The 16148-nt window shown below is 46.2% G+C and overlaps 1 protein-coding gene across 5 annotated transcripts in view; it reads left to right on the top strand.

Moving 5' to 3' along the window:
* The window catches only part of KIF6 (kinesin family member 6), a 434768-nt gene that overhangs the window by 326609 nt on the left and 92011 nt on the right, over nt 1–16148 (top strand). For all 5 annotated transcript variants that reach the window (XM_032862288.1, XM_032862289.1, XM_032862290.1 and 2 more), the window contains one exon: nt 12859–12967. In XM_032862288.1, the coding sequence (XP_032718179.1) occupies nt 12859–12967 (109 nt within the window). The remainder of the gene's footprint in view (nt 1–12858; nt 12968–16148) is intronic.

Here is a 16148-nt window from a genome sequence, read left to right on the forward strand (position 1 = left end):
CTTTCTATTTCTTCCTGGTTCAGTTGTGGTAGTTTATATGTCTCTAGGAATGCATCCATTTCTTCCAGATTGTCAAATTTGTTGGCATAGAGTTGCTCATAATATGTTCTTATGATTGTCTGTATTTCTTTGGTGTTAGTTGTGATCTCTCCTCTTTCATTCATGATTTTATTTATTTGGGTCCTTTCTCTTTTCTTTTTGATAAGTCTGGCCAGGGGTTTATCAATCTTATTAATTCTTTCAAAGAACCAGCTCCTAGTTTCGTTGATTTGTTCTATTGTTTTTTTAGTTTCTATTTCATTGATTTCTGCTCTGATCTGTATGATTTCTCTTCTCCTGTTGGGTTTAGGGTTTCTTTCTTGTTCTTTCTCCAGCTCCTTTAGGTGTAGGGTTAGGTTGTGTACCTGAGACCTTTCTTGTTTCTTGAGAAAGGCTTGTACCGCTATATATTTTCCTCTCAGGACTGCCTTTGTTGTGTCCCACAGATTTTGAACTGTTGTGTTTTCATTATCATTTGTTTCCATGAATTTTTTCAATTCTTCTTTAATTTCCTGGTTGACCCATTCATTTTTTAGAAGGATGCTGTTTAGTCTCCATGTATTTGGGTTCTTTCCAAATTTCCTCTTGCGATTGAGTTCTAGCTTCAGAGCATTGTGGTCTGAAAATATGCAGGGAATGATCCCAATCTTTTGATACTGGTTGAGACCTGATTTAGGACCGAGGATGTGATCTATTCTGGAGAATGTTCCATGGGCACTAGAGAAGAATGTGTATTCTGTTGCTTTGGGATGAAATGTTCTGAATATATCTGTGATATCCATCTGGTCCAGTGTGTCATTTAAGGCCTTTATTTCCTTGTTGATCTTTTGCTTGGATGATCTGTCCATTTCAGTGAGGGGAGTGTTAAAGTCCCCTACTATTATTGTATTATTGTTGATGTGTTTCTTTGATTTTGTTATTAATTGGTTTATGTAGTTGGCTGCTCCCACGTTAGGGGCATAGATATTTAAAATTGTTAGATCTTCTTGTTGGACAGATCCTTTGAGTATGATATAGTGTCCTTCTTCATCTCTTATTATAGTCTTTGGCTTAAAATCTAATTGATCTGATATAAGGATTGCCACTCCTGATTTCTTCTGATGTCCATTAGCATGGTAAATTCTTTTCCACCCCCTCACTTTAAATCTGGAGGTGTCTTCGGGTTTAAAATGAGTTTCTTGTAGGCAACATATAGATGGGTTTTGTTTTTTTATCCATTCTGATACTCTGTGTCTTTTGATTGGGGCATTTAGCCCATTAACATTCAGGGTAACTATTGAGAGATATGAATTTAGTGCCATTGTATTGCCTGTAAGGTGACTGTTATTGTATATTGTTTCTGTTCCTTTCTGATCTACTACTTTTAGGCTCTCTCTTTGCTTAGAGGACCCCTTTCAATATTTCCTGTAGAGCTGGTCTGGTGTTTGCAAATTCCTTCAGTTTTTGTTTGTCCTGGAAGCTTTTAATCTCTCCTTCTATTTTCAATTATAGCCTAGCTGGATATAGTATTCTTGGCTGCATGTTTTTCTCGTTTAGTACTCTGAATATATCATGCCAGCTCTTTCTGGCCTGCCAGGTCTCTGTGGATAAGTCTGCTGCCAATCTAATATTTTTACCATTGTATGTTACAGACTTCTTTTCCCGGGCTGCTTTCAGGATTTTCTCTTTGTCACTAAGACTTGTAAATTTTACTTTAGGTGACGGGGTGTGGACCTATTCTTATTGATTTTGAGGGGGGTTCTCTGAACCTCCTGGATTTTGATGCTTGTTCCCTTTGCCATATTGGGGAAATTCTCTCCAATAATTCTCTCCAATATACCTTCTGCTCCCCTCTCTCTTTCTTCTTCTTCTGGAATCCCAATTATTCTAATGTTGTTTCGTCTTATGGTGTCACTTATCTCTCGAATTCTGCCCTCGTGGTCCAGTAGCTGTTTGTCCCTCTTTTGCTCAGCTTCTTTATTCTCTGTCATTTGGTCTTCTATATCGCTAATTCTTTCTTCTGCCTCATTTATCCTAGCAGTGAGAGCCTCCATTTTTGATTGCACCTCATTAATAGCTTTTTTGATTTCAACTTGATTAGATTTTAGTTCTTTTATTTCTCCAGAAAGGGCTTTTATATCTCCCGAGAGGGTTTCTCTAATATCTGCCATGCCTTTTTCGAGCCCGGCTAGAACCTTGAGAATCGTCATTCTGAACTCTAGATCTGACATATTACCAATGTCTGTATTGATTAGGTCCCTAGCCTTTGGTGCTGCCTCTTGTTCTTTTTTTTGTGGTGAATTTTTCTGCTTTGTCATTTTGTCCAGATAAGAGTATATGAAGGAACAAGTAAAATACTAAAAGGGTGGCAAAAACCCCAGGAAAATATGCTTTAGCCAAATCAGAAGAGATGCCAAATCGTGGGGGGGGAGGGGATATAAAGAGGTTCAGAAAGAAAAAAAGAAAAGAAAAAAGAAACAAAAAAAGAAAACCAATAATGAAAAAATATAAAAAGGAAAAAATAAATATATATATATTAGATAAACTAGTTAAAAAACGTTAAAAAAGAAAAGGGTAAAAGTTAAAAAAAATTAGCAGAAGAAGAGAAAAAAAGTTGAAAAAGAAAAAAAATTAAATTAACTGCAAGGCTAAAGAATCATGGGGAGAAAGCCATGAGCTCCGTGCTTTGCTTTCTCTTCCTCTGGAATTCCGCTGCTCTCCTTGGTATTGAAACTGCACTCCTTGGTAGGTGAACTTGGTCCTGGCTGGGTTTCTTGTTGATCTTCTGGGGGAGGGGCCTGTTATAGTGATTCTCAAGTGTCTTTGCCCCAGGCGGAGTTGCACCGCCCTTACCAGGGGCCGGGCTGAGTAATCCGCTCGGGTTTGCTTTCGGGAGCTTTTGTTCCCTCAGAGCTTTCCGTAGAGTTCCGGAGGACGGGAATGAAGATGGCGGCCTCCCAGTCTCCGGCCCGGAGGAGCCGAGAGCCCGGGGCCCCACTCCTCAGTGCGCCCTCAGAGAACAGCGCCCAATTACTCCCGTCACCCTGGCCTCCGGCCGCGCTCCGAGCTGACCGAGCCTGAGACTGGTTCAAGGTAACCCCGAGCTGAGAGCTCACTCCTCGGCTCTGTCTCTGTAGCCGGCTTCCCGGTTCTAATACCTGTAAGCTCTGCGACACTCAGACACCCCGATCCTTCTGTGACCCTGCGGGACCTGAGGCCACGCTGACCCCGCGTGTACTTCATCCTGGTTAAGCCTCCAGAGAGATGTCCCTCAGCGGAACAGACTTTTACAAGTCCTGATTTTGTGCTCCGTTGCTCCGCCGCTTGCCGGGAGCCAGCCCCTCGCCCCGCGGTCTATCTTCCCGTCGCTTTGGATTCACTTCTCCGCCAGTCCTACCTTTCAGAAAGTGGTTGATTTTCTGTTTCTAGAATTGCTGTTCTTCTTCTCTTCGATCTCCCGTTGGATTTGTAGGTGTTTGCAATCTTTAGATAAGCTCTCTAGCTGATCTCCCGCAACCTGAAGTAATCTCAGCCTGCTACTTCTCCACCATCTTGACTCCTCCCCCGAGTGTTTGCCAGCTTTCTAATGTAAGCTTTGACCTTCCTGTACCCCCAGTGCTTTCTATCACAAGGTCAAGGACAATATTTCTTTTATTTATCTGTACCATTAACCATAGAAGAGGGCTGTCAATAGAGCAGATACTCAGTACTACTGACAGATGGTCTACTTCACCAGTTGACTCACTATCTCGGTGAATAAACAAATTTACATTTAAACAATGAAATTCTTTCTAGAGGAAAAGCAGTCAGGATAAAGAGGGGCCAAAGGGAAAATGATGACCCCTTGGATCCTTTTCATCTCTTTCTCATGGCTATTGCTCATTTGGGGACAGGAAATTACTCTCTGCCAAAGTCCACACTCTCAGAACCTGGACCCTACCCCTTCTCTCTATAGTATCCCCCTGCTTTGGTCCAACACCATCATTTTAAGTGCATAAACTCTTTGACTATGGAGATTCTCCAGAACTGAAGCTCCATATAGATTAGGGAAAGATAATTACTTACATGGGTCTGACCTAGTTGGTTAACTAATAAAGTCCTTATGGCAGAGAGCCAAGCCTCCCCTACAACCCTTCCTTTCCCTCTGATCCTCACCCAGGCCCTGGGGCTCCAGGTGGAGCAGCTCTTCCTGGGCATCTGGTGCCTGCCCAAGCTTCCCATTCATGAACATCTCCAGCTCTCCCGAGCTGCCATGTGCATTCATGGTTTTCAGTGCACAACCCAACACACAACCCTCCCAACGCACTCTTTTTCTCATGACCTCCTGACCCCATAGGTCTGACCTCAGTGGTTTGCTGGTATTCGTGAGGTCATTTCTACTAGGCGAATGATTTTCTTTTAATAACACGGTATGCAGAAAAAGGGTTCCAGAGTGAGACAAAGCTGAGATAAAGTTGTCGCATTGCCATTTTGCTAACTGTTGTCTTGGGGTCATTTTAACCTCTTTCAACCTCAATTACCCTACGTGTAGAATGGGCCCAATGCTACCTAGTTGACAGGGTCACTGTGAGAATTAAATGAGACAACATACGTAATGCCTCTAGCATATGCAGAGTTATCAATAAGCATTAGCTCCCCCCCATCACCACCAATAGACTTGTGAGATTAGTTAATATCTGTGATTTCTTATTTGTGAAGCATGAAACAGTGCCTATCACATAGAAGACACACAACAAGTAATTTCCTCCTTCCTTTTTTTCCCCCCAAAGAATGAATACCAGTATCCCCAAACTCCATTTTACCTTTTGCTTACTTCCAAGCCAGAGAAACAGAATTTTATTTAAATCTACATGCATTTCAGGGAACAGGCTACTAGGCTAGAATGTATTTTTTTAAATTCTCTTTTAAGAATGTAGCAAAATAAATTTGAGAGTACAGTGGAATTCCTTCCTAATTCAGGAGTAGATAGAAATCTGCCTTCATTTGTCAGACTATAGGGCATGTGAACAATGCTCTAACCACTTCCCCCAAAGCACAGGCTGACATAGAAGCCAGCCAACAGAACCCTGTTGACCATGGCCTTTGGAAATGGTCAGGACATTTCAAACTCAGGGAATCCTGTGTTTTTCAGATTCTGCAGCATTTGGAGCCACTTATTAGCTGAAGAGAAATGCTGCCTTTCTATTCAGTGGGCCTCTCCATCAACTGCCCTGTAGCCCATAAAGGGCTAGAGCCCACATGTCCTTCCACCCAGATTTCCAGGGTTGGTCCAAATATTGGGCATGGAATTGGACACCAAGGCTGCCACATCTATGGACTGAAATCGATGGAAAAGACTCCATAGATCCAGTTTCGCCTGGCAGCAGGAGCCACACCATACTGTCTTATTTAATGGAAATGTTGCTGGCCTCCAGATTCCTGAGTTAACTCCAAAACGCAGAAATGCCAACATGACCCAGGCTCTTCTCCAAGCTCCATGCCTGTGTCTGTCCATGGGTTTTTCTAAGCAACCCACATGGGCACTTTTTCCTGAATAAGAACGCTCACAGAAGAAAAACCCCAGAGAGGCTGGGTTAGGAAATGCAAGGTCTTCGGCAGATGACCTTCAGGACCATGGTTTAAAGACTTAATGTGACTGCTGAAAATGAGCCACTGCCCTCAAGCAGCTGCCATTCTTCTAGGTGCTCCAAGTCTGTCCACTCAGTTGGCACACTAGGCCTTTCAGCACCCTCTCAGACTAACATCCAGCATGCAGCTGCCAGCAGGAGGGTGAATCAGACATGGTTACCAAGACGAAAGAAAAACAAAACCAGCTTCGAACACTGCCCTTAAGTCCACCCAGCCCACATGGTCTGCGCTGCTGGGCCTGCAAGACTTGCTGGTGGGATGTGTGATCTCTGGCACCAGGAATCAGGAGCCCATTTGATTTATTTAGATGTGGTGCCACTACTGGGTGGGTCTCCTAAGGTTTCCGTGGCTTTCCACTTCAGATTTTCCTTTTACTCCACTCCCTCGAGCCCCTGCCAAGCTTACCATGCTTCAGCCTGGTCCAAGCCAGCCCTAAGAATCTACAAATTAAAGGTTCTCCTTTGATGGCTTTCATGTGGCAGTTTAGGAAACTCCAAGGCCAGTCCTAATCTGAGGACTTCAGCCCAGGTGGTATCTTCTGGTTTGAACATAGGCCTTTAACCCCAAGGCCTAGGGCACCAACTCATTCCAGAAGTGTCACTGAAAAGCAGGAAGTAGCTTGGGCAAGCTTCCTTGGTCACCCCAAAAGATCTACTCTTGGTCTTGACATCTGCAGTCACTTTGGCCGTGGCTAAGTGGTTTTGTCTTCCCCTCGTCCTCAGATTCCATAGCCTGCTGCACCCGCCCAGCCCCCCCTCAAATTGTAGCTGAGCTGGTCCTTAAAGTAAACAGACCCATGGCACATGACACTGCTTCCTATGGTGGCCTCCACCGCTCTGGTGGCAGGGAAACATGGACAGAGGGCTCCTTGGTATATGCTCCCAGACAGCCCCTCTCAGTGACTCCAGTACTTGGGGCATGACGCTGCTCCCTGGGGAAAATCCCCTGCATGTCAGCCCCAGAGGTGGTAGAACTGGGCTGTTATTTTTCCCCAGAAACATAGGAATGAGAAAATTTAATAACAGTTGTCATTTGATTGCATGGTAATCTGGGAGCCATGCGTGAAAGGAGACAAGTGCTTAGGCTGCCTGACAATGCCTTCCGTGAGTGTGAGGAAGGAACGTGGGAATGCAGTGCCTACCTATGTGCCATGCAGGTCTTTCACGTAACTTCCAGAAACCTCCTCCTTCTTAAATGACAGCATCTACCTCACAGTGAGGGGAGGAAGGTAAAGTGTCTCAAATGTCCCTCTGAATCTTTCTGGAAAATGGGCCATTTCTCTTTATAAGATCTCTTAGCACCTCCCCATCTCATGCGTGTTTTCAGTCCAGCAGCAGTGGACACTTTGCTTTCCATGCTAGAAGTTGCTGACTTGTCCTTTGCCACAGAGTTTCTGGCTGTAGCCATCATTTCCGTTCGATGGCTCTTGGGACATCTTTATTCCAGACACCATTCCCAAGAGTGCTGGACCACTGAGCTTTCCTTCATTTCCCTCCTGACCTTTTGTGTTTCATGCTACTTTGATAGATTTATCCCTTCCTCTCATTTAAATCCCTCCTTCCTCTCCCTCCTACTGATCCATTCATTCGAACTTCTGTATACACCAAAGGATGGAATTCTCTTAAAATTATTTATAGGAGGATACTTTTTTTTTAAGATTTTATTTATTTATTTGACAGACAAGTAGGCAGAGAGGCAGGCAGAGAGAGAGAGAAGGAGGCAGGCTCCCCTTGGAGCAGAGAGCCTGATGCAGGGCTCGATCCAAGGACCCTGGGATCATGACCCAAGCCGAAGGCAGAGGCCCCAGTGCACTAAGCCACCCAGGCATCCTAGGAGGATACTTTTGTATATTTCACCTAAGTCAACATTTGCTGAGAAATTTCAGTGCCTAGAGAATTTTGTATCATATATTGTACAAAACCACACTCTATCCCTGCCCGTTGCTTCTCATTTCTGTTTGCACTTCCATGTCCTACATATTGTAGGAATTCTTCATGTCACTATATCAAAGCCACTCCCTCACCTGTGGTTTCAAAAACTTCTGCTACCAAGCCATAAGTCGTGAAATTATGCCCCACATCCAGTTTCCTCCCTGTCTCAGCCTTGAATGCCTCCTACCCAGCTCTGAGCCTTCTCTTGCTCTTAGTCCCCACCAGTGTGATGCACGCCCCCATTCCTGTCAGGATCCCACCCCATCGCTCACTTTTCTTCATTCCCTGTGTGTGTTCTTTTCTCCCTTTCCTTCTTCAGTCAGAGGGAACTGAGGCACCGCATGAATGGATGTCATTCCCAAGGAAAACAGATTTTTGGCTCTGACCAGGAAATCCATTTTTCAGCATGAATAACACAACTCTCCATCATTTTACCTTTGTCAATTTTTAAGCAATAGCTTAAGCAGCAGCAGGTTGTTTGGGGCAGCCAGGAAAATGAGCTCTGGCCCTTGTGCTCCAGACTAAAGGAAATCAGACAGCAGGCCCAAAGGCAGGAGCATAAACTCTCCACTTCCGATGTTTTTCCTTTCCATTTGGTTTCCATGGGACCCTGTGTTGGGGGCGGGGAGGGCTTCTAAAGGACCGATGCATATTCTCCAGCAAAACAAAGGGCCAAATTTCAGGAAGGCAAAAGAGAGAGCGTGCACATTATAGAAACGGGTGAGGGACAAGAACCGAAGAATTTTGTATGCCTAACAGTATCAGAAGCTACATGCCAAGGCTGATTTTGTGAGTGCCTTGTTGTCTCCCATTTCTACCAAAGTGCTGTTCATAAGAATTATCAAAATCCAGAAGAGGCTGCATCTTTAGGATTTGGAAGTGTTTTCCATCTAGCTCACAACCTAGAATTGCAATGTCGCGTTTTGGGGACTGAGATGGAGAAACTCTTCTCCTTCTTTAGGGTTTTTGGTTTGTTTGTTTGTTTGTCTTTTGATTTTTGCTTTGTTTCGTTTGAAATTTTATCCTGGCCTGTAATATTTTATGTGCTCTCCTCTGGGCCTTAAATAGTCCTGTGCCTCAGCAAGCCAGCAGGCTCCTCTGAGTCATCCATGTTTTCTGGGATTAGACACTGTGACCTATGACTGAAATTCACTAAAAGGAAACAACCACGAGCTAGAAATGGTCACGGCAAGCGGGAACTCCTAAGGTCCTCCGCTTTGATGAGCAGCTGAGTCTAACAGACTAAACAAAGTTGGGGAGAAGGCACAATTTGTCTTTGCCATCGTACCTTCCCTTTCAGGCTCAGATTTTCCCCCATTTTGGCACCAGCCTGAGACACCATCTTATGTCTTGTCTTTGCAGGACCTGTTAGCTAATTGTCAACAGATTGTGGAGTTTGTCTTTGCTAGCTCCAAGACAGTGATGCCTTCAAGAGTATTTGCATTTTTATAAAAGCTTCTTGGAGCTGGAATCTCTAAGGGTGGGCTATGAAGCATAATAACATGTAGTGGGAAAAGATGGTGTTGATTTTCGTGTGTGTGTGTGTGTGTGTGTGTGTGTGTGTGTGTGAATTTCTAAAATCACACTATACAGGAGATGCACCCACCCAGGGGTGTGGTGGCCAAGGGAGGAAGAGCTGTGGGAGCACTTACCCCATCATGTCACAGTATGCTATGCTAGAAGGAAGAACATTAAGCACATAAGACATTCATTTATTCATTCCAAAGAATTTAAGCTCCTCCTACGTGCCAGGTACCATCCAGGTGCTAGAAAAATTGCAGCAAACAAAACTCACAAAAATCACTGCCCCATGGAGTGCACACATTCTAGAAATAATAATAGAAACAGTAAGACAAAATTTGTGCTTCTGTTTTTTCTGTGATACTGTAAAGAACATTCAGGGTTTTGGACAAGATAGACAGTAATGAGAGTGTAATCCCATGGGCAGATCCGCCCCTAGCTGGGCACTTTGAGGCCACCACTTGCCTCCTCTCTCAGTCAGACTCCCTGGAGAAGTGGATCTGAGAGCAGAAATGACTTCCTCTAAAAAGCCGGGCTGTTTTGACCCCTTTATAACATTTCTTTAACTGAGCTTCAGTTCCTTCCTCTGTAAAATGGTATCTGACCAGGGATCATGGAGAAGTTTAACTGATACAATAGGTAAGGAAACACTTAACACGGTGACTAGTGTAAAGTACGTAAGAAATTCATTTTGTTCTCCCCAAAGACCATTCCTGTTCTGTGGCAGAACCATGTATTTGAATCAAGTTGTCCTTTTGCTCCATCCTCCTCTTCCCCCTTCTTCTTCCACTCCTGCTCTACCTGGCAAATGCTGCTCGTCCCTCGGAATCCTTCCCAGTCTCCCCGACAGGGCTGACCCTCCTCCTCTTTATTTCCTGCCACTGGACACATGCCTGCCTTACAGCAAATAGCAGCTTTTGTGGTAACTATTCACGTTTCTTTCTCCTTCACTAGACTTTCAATTCTTGAAGGGCAAGGATCAAAGCTTTAATCTTCTTGTTCAAGTTTATAGCTCGGTCACATGCCAACCGCAGTGCCTAAGAGAAATAAATATTGGTGGAGAGAATAAATAAATAGATGATTATCTCATTAGCTTTTAGTCACTCTAGTGCTCCAACTGCTCTTACTCCTTCTAATGGGGACATTGTGTACTTGGGGGCCAGAGCTTGCCATATAAGAAAGCTGTTTTCTAAATCCTGAGAGGGGAAAACAACTGTTTAGTAGGCTTCCATGCCCTACTTTGCCTCTCTGCCTTCAGAAGCTGGGCATCACAGCCACCACACCTTGGCCTCCCTGAGCAGACATGGGGGACACAAGCTGCCAGAATTAGAGCCCTCACATTAATGTCCACTCATCGGAGCTCACCACCATCAGAGAACTCCAATTCCAGAATACTCCATCGTCACTGGAGGAAAGCTGATCCCATGTTCCTGATAATAAGCCCACAGCACTGCAGGACCCCAAGGACCTCTTAAATCAAAAGTATGAAGTGCTTCCAGTGTAACTTTCTTTCTCGTAATGTGTACTTCACTGACTTTTAAGTCTTGGAAAATTGGTGGCACCCACATACTGTGATACGGCGCTGGCCCCACATTTTTTAGCAAGACTTTCAAGATCCTCTAGAAAGTGAGAGCAAATTACCTCCCTGAGCTTCTCTCTCCTGTGCACCCCACGTCCTTTCTGTTCCTACTACCCAGGCCCCCTCTGCGCCTCAAGGAAGATGCAACAGGGTTTTCAGTTGGTTCTAAGTTCTTCCAGGATCAGCTGCTGTAACAGTGCCATCAGCGCTGAGAAATCTCAGCATGGCCATTCCTCCCAGCTGTCGATTTTGGACTGTCAGCTCTGAAAGAAAGCAGAGCCTGGGAGAGAAAATGCCATGAACCCATCTCCTTCACTGCAGCTTTTCGAACAACCCTCTCCCCGCCCCTCACCCCTGCTGCTGCCTTCTCATCACCTCGTCTGTGGGAAGCAATTTGGGGGATCCCCCAGGCAGGCTCCCATGTGGTCTCCATGGAGCTCTCCTCAACCCCGACTCCATTCCAGAGAGATTTGCTCCCTCTACCCCCTGTTGCTGTTTCATTAGCACTGAAAAGCACACATTGTCAGAACTAGGCACAGATCAGGGGCCGGGGAGAGGTATGGCATGAGTCCCTCGGCTCCCTGTGGGCTTTGCTGGATGAAAAGTGTCCCTTGGTTAATGCGTCTTGTACAGTAGAGCTCCCCCCCAAACCCGTTCCCAGGCCGACCCGGTTCTGGAGTGTGCAGGGCAGATGTGGAGACAAAGCCAAGACGTGCCCATTTGCTTCTGATTGGAAAAGGGTGGAGCGTTTTGTGTGCCTCACCATTCAGACATTCTTCATGGTGCTATTTTTATCAACGGTAATCATTAAATTGGTGTCAGATGGGCTGGTCCGGTTCCTCACCCTGAGGCCTGGTGATGAGACTCCACGGGTTTTTTCCAGGCAGGAGGAGATGTGGTATGTGGCCCATATGAATGGGTCTCCGGAACCTGGGGCCTCACATCAAACCCCTCTCGCCCTGGATCGTGTTCATGTGGCAATTAGAGCAAGGCTCATTTTCACTCCTGGTTCATTCCTGACCTGATTCATTTAACACACATCTGTTGCGCACCTTCTAAATGCTAGACATTGAACAAGACACTAGGGATTCACAAAGATGTAATCTCTACCTCCTAGAAATATGCCTGTCACCAGAAAGGATTGTCATGTGAAGTGACAGTGTCTACTGGGCTGTGTGTGTTACAGATGCATTGATAGGTACATAATGGAGGGAGGATTCATGCTGCCTGGGCCTCAAGGAAAGTTTCTCGGGGTTGGTAACACTCAGTCAGGGCTTCAAAGAGAAGTAGAATTAACTGGATGAAAACATGGGGAAAAGAAACCAAAACTTTTAAAAGAGGCATAAAAAAAACAAGTCTATAGATTCACCCAAAATTCAGCTGTGTATTCAGTTGTCACTTAGGGATCCCAGGCATGCACTTGCACTGACCCTTGCTCTGGGAGGCTGGGAGAAAGAGGTCTACGGTGCAGAAATGCCACCTGTTCACTACACCATCCCTGGCTGTCCTGACTCTGGATTTCAGAATTTGGCCCCTGAGCAGGGCCCAGTAGCGAGGTTAGCAACCCAGAATGTTGGAGTTAGACATGACCTAGGAGCTGACATCACAACCTGCTCATGGATCTTCCGATAGAAAACCTAACCTCAGAGTAAGCACCAAGGCCCCTCTCTAGACACAGGAGACAAGGATGAGTCATTATATGGAGACTAAGAGTAGAATTTTCTAGATTCTGTATCTTTCAATCTGTACTGTACCACTCTTAACTAAATGCCTGGAAATCCATCATGAAATTGAACAGAAAACCAAAACAGGGCATAGCAGGAAAATAGGGAGAGCCGTGGTACCCAATGATGGCAGGAAGTGCATTTGCAGATGTTCTCGGCAATCCAGGGCCTGGCGCTCTGGTTCTCATTTCCTCCGACCAAACATTCCAAACTCCACCCCCCACAAGTCACATGCCTGCACAGGCATAGCCCTGCAGGGTGCAGGTTGTCGCTGGAAGGGCCTCCTTGCTGGGTCGGTGGCCAGCTGGAAGAGCCCAGGGCCACCTGTCTGGTCAGGAGCCTCTCTGCTGTGAGCCTCTTGGAGCCAGGGCTGGCTTTGTGGTCCACCTAAAGTGACAGTGGAATTAATGGGATCCTGATGCCATGACTGAGGCCATTTCCCCGTGTCTCCAAACAGGGATGAGAGAAGAAATGTCCTTAGGACGACAGGAGGCTTTTGAAATCTTCAAGAGGGACCACGCTGACAGCGTTACCATCGAAGATAACAAGCAGATTTTGAAGCAGAGGTAAGGCTGGCTCACAGGGCCGCTAGTCCCCCGAAGCTTAGCCAGTCTCAAGGAAACTTGCTATTCCATTGTCCCTAACTTGCTTAACCTAACTTCTAAAAGAAAGGCCTGACGTGTATTTAGCTTCACAGTGAATTGTGTCCAGCCCGGCAGTACTTTCCTACATGGGAACCTCCTCATCCCTGTACTGCTGGGGTATGCAACATCAGGGCGGGGCCTGTCACTGACAGCACCAACTTTGTCTCCAGTTCTCCCCTGTTACACTAATTCCTATCTTCCCATGCCTTTGTCCATGTCATACTGTTTCAAAGGCAAAGGAGAAAAAGTCTGTAGACCAAATTATCATCTCAGAACTCTGGATCCTCCAGCTGCTGCAGCCCTGTGCTTCCTACTCAAAGGGAGTAAACGTGTGCACAGCCTGTGACCCAGAGGCCTCTGGTGCATTCTCCAGCCGGAAGCAGAGCAGGCAGCAGCGTCTGCTGACATACTGTCAAGCTGGCCTCTGGACCCTTTAGAAAAAAACTTCAGGGTACATAATTCGTTTCAGCTCATCTGCAGTTTAGATGCATAGCTGCAGACTGTGGCAGACAGAAAGACGGCCAGGTGCCTGGGTCCAGAGTTCAGAAGAGAATGTTCTAGCCTGTGAACTCTTAAACTGAGTCACACGTGATTCTGGATCTTAGCACACAAACATTTGGAAATTTTCAAACCAATGCACTGAATTAAAGTGAGATCCAGGTTTGGGAGTCATATGCTTATAAATGCTTCAAGGAAGCCTAAGGAGTGGCCAAGCTCAGGAAAACAGGTGGAGACGCAGGGGTCTAGAGGGTAGAAACAGGGGAAAAGCTCTAAAGGGCAGGGAGGGAGAGGAGGCTGTGAGGGAGGCTGAGAGAGAAGCGAGGGAGATCCAGGGAGTTCTGAGGAGCAGAGGGAGGCTGAGAAGGAGACCCAGGAGAACATGTTGAACTGAAAAACGAGGGGAGGTGGCTCCAAGAAGCATGCTGTGAGTGGCGTCCAACACTAGAAAGAAAGAAGCAGGGGAGGCTGGACCCAGTGCACCAAGCAAACAGGCGACCACGGATCATGGGTCGGAGGGCTGGGACTGAGGGAGCACGTGAAAAGGAGCTGAGCAAATGGAGCATGCATGAACATGTGTTCAAAAAGTCTGTGATAGACGACAAACATTCGAAGAAGGGAAAAGGGGGGCCTAAGGAGAAGAGAGGTTTGTTTCAGAACAGGAGAGAAGTGGTGAATATTACAGGCCACAGAAGCAAGCCTGTGGAGAGAGAGGCAGACAGACGGACAGATCAGGAGAAGGACTGACACAGCAAGGCCTCAGGAAGAAGGTCTGGGGAGGGAGGGCCTCAAAGACCCCAGTGAGGTGAGCCTGGAGAGAAAAACGAGGCAAGACAGGACTGCCATTGATGCCCTTGGAAGCGATGGCCTCTATTTTCTCTGTGGAAGTTGAAGTGGAATAAGAGTCATGAGGGTAGTGGCAGACAGGGTGGCAGAGGTTTCATACAGATGTCATAGTGATCAGGAAAGAAGGAAGAGCTGAAAAAAGGAAAGGCAAGCAGCATTGAGGGCCCAGCTTGATGGTTAACCACTGGCTTTCTCACTTTGGTGCCTTGTGAGTGGGGGTCTCAGATCACTTTAGGAATCCAGCAATGGTGGGAGGGGTGTAGCCAGGAGCAGTCTGTCCAGACTGCTGTGCGGCCCCCTTAGTCCATGCAAGTACATGCGGCCCCCATGGCCCGGTGCTTCCGCTTCCCGGTCTGTCTCCCGGGAAGCTTTCCTGTGGGCTCCTAAAGGGACATACGCGGGGATGTTCTCAGCAGCTCAGTTTGTGGCTGAGGAGAGCCCGAAGCCTGGGTGTCCATCCCTGGGGAAGCAACAAGGTAAAATCTTGGGGAAGCTGCCCATGAAGTCAGGAGCAATGGATGAATGGACACACACCAGCATAGACAGCACTAAGAATGCACAATTCATGGAGATTATAAAGAGACACACCCAAAACAAACAGAAGAGCCAAAGGTAAAGAGAAACCGTCACATGCTTTAACCATAAGAATGGTTACCTGTGTGAGGGAGCAGAATGAGAGCAGAACGGGGCGGTGGGAATGAATAAATGAATAAAACAAGGGCTGGGGGAGAAAATAAAGTACCTCTAGTGAAAGCTGAGGACACTCCCTCTGGAAAAATGGCTGTACGCTCACCCACACAAGTTTTAGCAAATGAACCCTGGGGTTTCACAAACCTTCTAACACATATCCACAGTAAGCCATGATTTTCTGGGGTAGTCAGTTGGATGTGTTGGAGCAGAACACCTGTCTGCCTGAAGATGAGCATGTCACACTAGCTGCCTCATCCAATATGGGGCCCTCAGCCTTGTCCTTTCCCGGGGCTTCAGAGCTTACATCAGTGCTGACAAATCTGGCTTTATAGGAAAATGACCCACGGAGTTTGTAAAAGCTCCCAATACTGGGCCTCATCCCTCAGATACTCTAATTTAATTAGGTAGGAGCTAAGCATCCATTTGTCTAAAGATTTCAACATGAAAGCAGGTTTGAAAACCAACAGCTGAACAGCGTCCAGAGTCCTGGAGCTCCAGAACCTCTGAGGCAGGATCCCCAAACTCTACAGACAAAACCAGTTCCCAAGGGATTCTTTTGCACACTTGAGTTTAAGAAACACAAGCTTAGAAAGAATTCTATTTTTTAAGAGTTTATTTGAGAGAGAGAGAGAGAGAGAGAACATGAGCAGGGGACGGGGGCAGAGGGAGAGGAGAAAAGTAGACTCCCCACTGAGCAGGGAGCCTGACATGGGGCTCGATTCTGGGACCCCGGAATCATGACCTGAGCCAAAAACAGATGCTTAACTGACTGAGCCACCCAGGCACCCCAGGAATTATTCTGAAATTGGTATGTTTCCTGGTTCTGGTTTATACTAGAGTTCATGTCTGTTTCCAGCGGGAGGGTGGGTTGGGATGGCAGGGCTGAAGACGTGGTCTTTCAAAGCCTCTTAATACAGAGCTCACTTAACTCTAGTAAGGTTCTGACAACCCTGTGACAAATGTGCTTTGGGGCTGAAACATATCCAATCAGATAGGATGAGCTGGTAACATTGGTGGTCCCATCTTGCTTGTGGCCATAGAGCAAAGGAATTAATAAAACTCATACAAA

This window comes from Lontra canadensis, unplaced genomic scaffold, assembly GCF_010015895.1.
Source record: "Lontra canadensis isolate GAN:19392208 unplaced genomic scaffold, GSC_riverotter_1.0 scaffold23, whole genome shotgun sequence".
In the NCBI taxonomy this organism is placed as follows: domain Eukaryota; kingdom Metazoa; phylum Chordata; class Mammalia; order Carnivora; family Mustelidae; genus Lontra; species Lontra canadensis.